Source organism: Rhizophagus irregularis, chromosome 6, assembly GCF_026210795.1.
Source record: "Rhizophagus irregularis chromosome 6, complete sequence".
Classification (NCBI taxonomy): Eukaryota; Fungi; Glomeromycota; class Glomeromycetes; order Glomerales; family Glomeraceae; genus Rhizophagus; species Rhizophagus irregularis.
Genome location: NC_089434.1, coordinates 1,287,311 through 1,297,016, shown reverse-complemented (window position 1 = coordinate 1,297,016; position 9,706 = coordinate 1,287,311). Strand labels below are relative to the sequence as shown.

The 9,706-nt window shown below is 25.2% G+C and overlaps 1 protein-coding gene across 1 annotated transcript; it reads left to right on the top strand.

Annotated features, from left to right (window-relative positions):
- Positions 1-8,747: 8,747 nt before the first annotated feature.
- On the top strand, positions 8,748-9,361 carry OCT59_026034 (uncharacterized protein; the record flags this gene model as incomplete). Its single annotated transcript, XM_066142893.1, has 5 exons — positions 8,748-8,771; positions 8,846-8,903; positions 8,980-9,030; positions 9,112-9,147; positions 9,234-9,361. 5 exons carry the CDS (start codon positions 8,748-8,750, stop codon positions 9,359-9,361), a joined length of 297 nt encoding a protein of 98 aa, XP_065992465.1.
- Between the last annotated feature and the right edge of the window lie 345 nt (positions 9,362-9,706).

Below are 9,706 nucleotides of genomic sequence, written 5' to 3'. Positions count from 1 at the left end.
TATATAGTATATACAATCAAAATAAAATATTTTTTTATTGAATAAATATACTTTGTTTGATTTTTTTAATTAGAATAAATAAATATATTTTTTTCTTACTTAAAATCAAAAAAACATATTAATATTATAAATCATAATTTATCTAACTAAAAAACAAAAATAGTATATTGATTTAAACTCATTTAATCCTGTTGAAACGCAACAGGTTGCGGCTACTATTTTTTTTTTTTTTTCCAATTTAATCTTTATTAATATTGTGATAATTATATAATACAACCTATCACAATTTAGACGCAACGCATCCGTTAATAAAGTAACTACTCTAAATTTACACAATAAAATAAAATAAACAAAAAAACAAAATAAACTATCTATCTAAAAAATTTTTCGCATTAAAGTGCGGCTAATATTTTACTAATATTTTACCAAAAAAATTGTTATATGTGATCGACAAATAATCGGCATGGTAATGTCCGCCCCACCCCATTGTAAGGAATTAAAAAAAATATAGAATGATCAAGTATCATATATGCATCGTGATACTGATTCATTTTGAAAGCGGAAATGAAACACCTGAACAACGTAGCACGCGTCAAGCTTATGATTGGGAAAGAAGATGAAAAAAAATGGAACCTGCTTCGGACCCTCTAATCCATCACTAGTTTATTATATTTTAATATACACAAATATTATCATTGATAATTTTTAAACATTGTGTATCTAATGTTTTACATATAAATCAAAATTTTTTTTGTTCACTAATATTTTAGATAATTTTCAATTAGTTCAAGTTGATCCCGTTGCAAACCAAAGGCTTAACCGGTTAATTAACCAGCTTATAATATGAAAAATATCAAATTTTTTTTTTGCTGAAAATTGTACCGATTTTTGATATATATGTATATATATTGATTTTACCAACACATTTAGTTGAAAGAAGATTATTTTCATCAATACCATTATTAATTAATAAATAGGAACAAATTCGGTATTAAAACTTCGAGTTTGGGAACACATGACTGAAATTACCAAGTCTCCGGGCCACATTAAGCAAATCTGACCAGAATTATGGATTTATGGTCAAAATAGTTTTAACCGGTTAACATAATAACATTAACCGGTTCCAACCTCTAATGAAATATACGATGTACAAAAAAATATGAGCCTTTTTTACATATTTCCCACATATTTTATGGAACATTTTTTGTATACTGTGCATTCTCTATGTAATCAATGTATGTTTTCTGAACATTCTTTTTTATAGCGTAAGGACCCGACGCCAGCAATAGCCAATAGGTCCTGGTAAAGTCCAGAAATTTATTTAGTAGAAAAAATTGACCTGTTTCTGGTCATCAACTGCATTCCTAATATATCACATGACATAGTAATAAATATAGCTATGTATATATGGCTTGGTTTTCTTGCACGACACTGATTTGTTTATTTTACACAAATTCATGAAGCACTTCTCCTTATTCAAAAAAAAAAAACTTCTCCCTTTTTTCGAAGTACACTTTAAACATCTACTTCTCCTTTTAGACGCATTAATATAGTATTATGTCTCACTTATTTCTTCTAGCCTATTATTTTAAAAGTACTTCTTCTTTTGTTTAAAAAGAAACTTCTTTTTTAGGAATATGGGGTACATTGTTTAGGATTCTTTTTTTGTTTAAACATTTCTTTTCTTTGGGAATATTTCATTTTGGAAGTTTGTTTTAGGATTCGACACTTAAACTTTGTATAGTATTAGTTGCTTTTGATTTTTGATTCATAATTTCATATTAAATAATAATAATTTTTTTCAAAAATTTATTATTATTTATTATAAAACGTTTATGACTTATGAGTTGGTTCCATAATAGTGTAATGGTTAAACTCTGTTTTCTGTTTAAATGTGTTGAAATATTTATTAATAAATTTAGTAAATTGTAATTTATATAAGAAAGAAGCAAAATAACCTTTCAAAGTCCTTTTTTATTTGCAAAATTTTAATTTATTAAACGCTATAGTTTAAGGAGTATTTTCTAAATGTTACACAAAATTAATGGAAGTTAAGCGACACTTTGTGACTTTGAATCAAGAAAAAGGGGTGCGGTGAATAATTTTTACCGCATGGGTGTGGTATTATAAATAATTAATACAAGCCACTACAATCATTGCAACCATTTTAAAAGATTTGTTCTTCATTTCATGATTGGTGTGATGTGTTTCACATGACTGTAGATCCATGTTAGCATTTTGTGCGAGTTGCACTATAAGTTTGCGGATCATTTCGGATACAAAACTCCGTTCAGCCTTTTTCTCGTTATAATTTTTTTATCTTTCCTTTCAGAGCTTCTTTTTTAAAAAAAAGTTCAATGCCTATTATTCGAAAAGAATTTGTTCACGCAGCAATTAATCGATCAATTGCATTAATAGATTATAAAGTTCACGATGATATACATAAGCAATATGAATTTAAGAAACAAACAGTTCTACTAGCTCTTAAAAATCATAATTTATATGTTGATGATTCCCTTACAAAAGATGAAAAAACTAAAGCAATAAGACTGTTAACTAGGGATTATGATCGAGATAAAGTTCTCAGTAATTCAGGAACAAAAAGAACTTGTGAAAATTGTAGACAAAATTGTTTAGCTACATTATATTGTGAAATTTGTGTTCGAAATTATTTAAAAGCAAAATTTTCAAATTGGGCGACTGGAAATGATGATATTGATAATTTAATCCAAAAATGTCAAATGGGAACACTCTTACCAAGTAGAATAGTTGAATGGATTCCATATAATGATTTACAAAATATTAAGTATTTAACAAAAGGTGGCTTTTCTGAAATTTATACTGCAAATTGGATTAATGGATGTTATAATGGATGGAATTCTAAAAAACAACAATTAATAAGATCTAGGGCTATTAAGATAATACTTAAAAGTTTAGAAAATGTTGAAAGTGCAAATCAAAGTTGGTTTGAAGAGGTTAGTATTAAAATGTGCTTAAAGAAGTTAATAATTATCAGGGTTTGTAATAATACCTGATGTTTAAATTTATAGGCTGAATCACATTTAACCATAAGTAGCAAACGTGCTGCAATTGTCCGAAGTTTTGGTTTAACACAAAACACATCAAATGGAAATTATATGCTTGTAATAGGTTTAATGGACTTAAATTTAAGAGAATTTTTACAACAGAATCATAATCAACTTACATGGAAGGAAAAAATCAATATTACTTTTGAAATAATTAGGGCACTTTATATTATTCATTTTGAAAATGCGATTCATAGAGATTTGCATTCAGGAAATATATTGTACTCACAAATTAGTGATGGATGGTTTATTAGTGATCTTGGATTTTGTGGACCTGCTGATAAATCATCAAAATGTATATATGGAAACCTTCCTTACATAGCACCAGAAGTTATTAATGGAAAAGAATATACTTTTAAATCTGATATTTATAGTATTGCAATGCTTATGTGGGAAATTTCATCACAACAACCACCATTTATTAATCATGAACATGATTACAATCTTGCAATGAATATTATTAATGGCATTAGACCAAGAATAGTACCAGGAATTCCTGTTGAATATAAAAATTTAATGGAAGAATGTTGGGATGCAGATCCATCAAAAAGACCTGATACTACTACACTTATAATAAGAATAAGAGAAATGAATTTTTATTATCAAAGTATGACAGATGAATCATTTCAACCAGAAACTTGTAATAATTTGGAGTTAAATGAAGCAAATAACATAACAAGTAATACAGATCACAGATCATTTACAAGTAAAATTCATCAATTTGAAAATCTACCTGAACCAAGAAATGCAACAGAAGGTATTGTTTTTGATACATATTGCTTTTATTATTTAAATAAATAAAATAACAATAAAGGACTTATTAGTGCAAAAGTTCATTAAGCATAATTTATTTTAACAAACAAAAGAACTAAATGTCAATTTTAATAGTAATTATTTTTTATATTACTTAATTTATTCTTTTTTTTGTTAATAAAGATGAAGAAGATGATGAAGTATATAATAACCCAAATCTTCATTCTGAAGAACAAGATGAATTGGAAATTCCTAATGGTAAAAAATTCATTATTTTAAAATGTAAAAAATATATAATTTAATTTGCTAATTTTTATTATTGTAAATATTTATTTTTTTTTTTTAGATATTTAGGTACAAATGATTTTATAAATTTGTTACCATCTCTTATTATAAATATTTTTTTTCAATCATTGTTAATGATTTATATTTATTTATATTTATTAAAATTATTTAACCACTAAGGATTAGAGTAGTAAGATTTATTACAAATTTCTTAAATATTCATGTGTAAAATTATTAACGCTATATTTTAAATAAAATTTTATAAATTTATATTTATATTTGTTATTCAAAAATATTTTTTTCTTGATAATTTTTGAATGAAATCTATTAATTATTCCAAAAATTAAAAACGCGTTAAGAATTTATAAGATTGAAGTTACATTTTGATGTACGCAATCCAACATATCAAGATTTATTAATTTTAAAACAATTTATATTAAACTATTGAAGGGAAACATCATAAGAATGCGCAAAATGAAAAAAAAATAATTACGACTTTATCTATTTTATTACAAGTAAAGGCCATTTTTCAGAAAGGAGTAAATTAAGTGCGAGATATTTTCATTAAGCAGGCGCAATAAACGGATCATGAATGATGATTTAAATTTATATTATTTGATTTGAAAATATTTTATACTTCATTATTATTTTCTCTTCATCCGTTCTCTTTAAAGACATGCATTGACTCGAAGAATAAACTCTTGAAGACGTAGTTGAACATAGAAAATTAAGTATTATTCACATACAGTACATTCCATACATTGAAATAGGAAATACGATTTTATTAAGTAAATAATTATGAAGTAAAGTCGTCTTTTGCTTAATAGAAGTACCTCTATATCGAAAGATCACAGTGGATATGATTGATGATGTTTATTCCAAAATAAAAAATTTTAAGTTTCAATAATCAAGGAGAAAGATCAATTAGTGTCGTGTAGACTAAAGAAAAGCTAAACACAAAAAATCAAGCGAATTTTAAGTCATTTTTTAAAAATTTTCTTAATAATTTATAATTTAAAATAATATTTGATAAAATTATTCTTGATGTTTCATTGTACAGTCAAAACTCGATATAATGACTAGTATGCGATATAACGAATTTCACGATAAAGCGATTTCTTAAGATTTTATCTTTATACTACTGTACATGAACATATAAAAATCGTTATATCAAACTTATAAATTTTGATATAACGATTTTTATTCATCGAACCGAAGGGTTCGTTATGTCGAGTTCTGACTGTATGGTATTAAATATTTTTGATGAAATGACTCTAATATTAGTGTAAGCTTAGCTGAACTAAATAATGCCATTCATCCATTTTACTTACAGCCAACAAATTATTTATACGAACAACACCGACGTGGCTGGCGTATGATTTTCTTAAACTGAAATTGTGTATTTCAATTTTCATCCTGAGATAATATCGACATATGATACTTTTTGTAACACAGGGAACGTAAATCTTGACGTAACTATTAACGCCGAATTTGAATTGAAGTGAATGAATTAAATAGTTATATTAATTTAATTTGCATTGTTACAAGAATTTGTTGTTTAGAAATTTAAACTTTCAGTCATTATAATATCCTGATACGTCATTTATAAACGTCTTTGAAAAATATTATCTTCCGAATCCAATAAATTTTGGTCAATTTTAAATTATTTACAAGGTTCCATTTTTGTTAATTTTTTCTTATTTTATTTGTCAAGAAAAAGAAATTTAAAGAAATAATATTATTGTATTGAATTACGTGAAAAACGAAATGTTTCATGTTTACGTAATAAAATATCAGTGATCTTTTTACAGTATACTATCTGAGGAAAGTTTGATTAAAAAATGGAAATCAGGTTAGAAGTCAATAATATCACAGAATACATAAAATCATTCATAAATTTCTTTAGTTCCGTAAAAATTAATTATTATTCATGTGTCACGTAAATTATTTCTTAACGAAGTTGTTTAAATATTTTTGCTCGATGTATTATGTCGAAAAATAAGAAAAAGTTAATTTGTCAGTAAGTATTAAATATTGCTATTAAGCTAAATCATCAATTATTAAAATCAGAGAAAGTAGAGATTTTGCAGTAATTATATAATAAATACGTTCCAAAGATGAGAATTTCATTCTCATAACAATTTATTAATGATGAAATTGGTTTTTAATGTAAAAACACGAAGTCTATTCAAAAATAATAATATATTCTTTACCTCTTCGCGCTGAATTTTAAAAGAATGTAAGGATTTTTTTAAATAGATATCATTAAAGGTTCTATTTCATTAATTGTTGTTTCTATTTTGTTAACTTGTATTTGATTAATAAATAAATAAAAAATAATGAAGTTTGATGTTAATAAGATTCTTTAATTTTGCCCATAAATCACAGGCATATTCACTCTATCAATCGCATGACTTCTATAACAACAAATCAAAATGTCTAAACGTACTAACCGTGGTAAATCAATAAACAGTAATATAAGACATCTGAATTAATCTTTATAGAATATAATTTTGAATAATCATCCGATCCTTTTCACTACCGCTATCATGATCTGCGTCTTCGGTGTTAAAGCTTAAATTCTGTAATAAAGTAATAACAGATAATTAGTTTTAAAGATTTTTGCGCGAAAAGGATGACAGGAAACATCACATATAACCTGTCACGTGATCATACGTGTACACAAAATACCATACAGATTTACACTGTTTATTACCAAATAAGGAAAGACCTAGACCGATCCACGCGTGATATTTAACAATACATATTATCCATACACGACATATTATCGTAACACCCGCAAGGAGGGAGAGAACATTTTGTGCGACACTGGGTAAGTTGCACCTACTTTAAATAAATTTCGCTCAGCCTATTATTTTTTGTTGTACAAACTTATTTTCTCGTTTCAATTTATAAAAATCAAATTTTTTATAAAAAATTCTCATGTCTGCTATTCGAAAGGAAATTGTTGATGCAGCAATCAATAAATCATATTCATTGATTAATTATAATGTTCACAATAACATACACAAAAAACACGAATTTATAAAACAAACAATTCTTTCTGATAATTCTCTCACAGAAGATGAAAAAACTTATGCAATAAATGTGATAGTTCAAAGTTATGATCGAGATAAAATTCGTAATAATTCAGGAACAAAAAGAACTTGTGAAAATTGTAAACAAAAATGTTTAGCTACGTTATATTGTGAAATTTGTGTTCGAAATTATTTAAAAGCAAAATTTTCAAATTGGACATCTAGAAATGTTAATATTGATAACCTAATCCAGGCATGTCAATCGGAAACACACCATCCACGAATGATAGTTGAATGGATTCCATATAATAATTTACAAAATATCAGATATCTAACAAAGGGTGGTTTCTCTGAAATTTATACAGCATTTTGGATTGATGGAAGATATAATGAATGGGATTGTAAGGTACAACAATTAAAAAGACTCGGGAGACAAAAAGTGATACTTAAAGAGTTAGAAAATGTTGAAAGTGCAAATAAAAGTTGGTTTGAAGAGGTTTTGTAATCCAAATAATGTATTTATTATTACAGTTACTAGTTTTATATATTAATAAATTTTTAAAACTTACATAGGCTATATCACATTTAACTACAAGCAGTAAAAACTCAGGAATTGTCCAATGTTTTGGTTTAACACAAAATATATCAAATGATAAGTATATGCTTGTAATGGAAATAATGGATATAAATTTGAGACAATATTTACAACAAAATCATAGTAAACTTACATGGAGAGAAAAAATCAATATTACTTTTAATATAATTAAGGCACTTTATTTTATTCATCTTGAAAATGCAATTCATAGAGATTTACATTCAGGAAATATATTGTATTTACAATTTAGTGATGAATGGTCTATTAGTGACCTTGGATTTTGTGGGCCAGCTGATAAATCATCAAAATGTATATATGGAAATCTTCCTTACATAGCACCAGAAGTTATTATTGGAAAGGAATATACTTTTAAATCTGATATTTATAGTATTGCAATGCTTATGTGGGAAATTTCATCTGGGCAACCACCATTTGTTAATCATGAACATGATTATAATCTTGTAATGAATATCATTAATGGTATTAGACCAAGAATAGTATCAGGAACTCCTGTTGAATATAAAAATTTAATGAAACAATGTTGGGATTCTGATCCATCAAAAAGACCTGACATATATCGATTTTGGGGAAAGATAAGTGAAATGAATTTATATTATCAAAGTAGTACATCGGAGGAATAACTTCAATCAGAAACATATAATAATGTGGAATTAAATGAAACAAATAGCTTGATAAGTACGAATAGTAGATTATTTACAAGTAAAATTCATCAATTTGAAAATCTACCTGAACCAAGAAATGCAACAGAAGGTATTATGTTTAGGGTATATTTTTTTATTACTTAATACATAAATAATAATAAATTTCACATTATTTTATATTAAAATAAAAATAGAGGAATTAGAAGGTAATATAAATTTATTAATCTAATATCTATAAATTTTTTAATTTTCAGATTATTTATACAATAATTCATTTTGATATTTTGACTAAATATTTTATTTTAAATAGCATTTCACAGTAATCCATATGATTTTAGTATTCCCACTAATAGTAAGTATTTTTCAAATTGTAAATTTATTATATAGTGATATATTATTCAATTATCAATTATACATTTTCTTTAGTTGATGATTTTAATAAATCAAGCAATCAGAGTAATAGTAATACACAGTATTTTTAAAGGTAACTAATAGATTTCGATAATTTTTTAATGACAATTAGATAAATAAATAATAATACTGTGTGTTTTCAAATTTAGCAAATAGCAAAAATTTATCCGAAACATTTGAAAAGTTGCAAATAAATGATGGTAAGTAAACAATCTAATATTATTTATTTAGCGCGAAATTCATTAAACATAATTTATATCAATTAATATAATAAGAAACAGTGCAAAAAACGAAAGGATCAATTGTTATTTATAATGGTAAGACTAGAAAATATACACATTTTAATGACTATTTTTAAATTTTTTTTTTAATTATTCTTATTTCGTTATTAAATATGATGAAGATGAAATAAACAATAACCCAAATCTTCATTCCGAAGAACAAGATGAATTGGAAATTCCTAATGGCAAAAAATTCATTATTTTAAAAAATGCGGGTATTGCTAAATATCACGGTGGATTTATTATGTAATGCCGGCCAGTGTTTTATTGGATTTTAATTCCGGCCAAAAGTACATCACCACTGGTGAGATTTAGCAATTTTCAATAATATTTAATTTACTAACTTTTATTATTATAAATATTTTTTTTTTTTAGATATTTAGATAAAATGGTTTTATAATATTGTTACCATCTCTCATTACAACTAATTTTTTTTTCATATTTTAATAAAATTATTTAAACACTAAAGATTAGTATAGTAAGGTTCCTTACAAATTTCTCAGTTTGTAATTTAAATAATTCATATATGTAAAATTATTAACTCTCAAAATTTATAAATTTATATTTTTATTCATTGTTTTAAGAAAAAATGTTT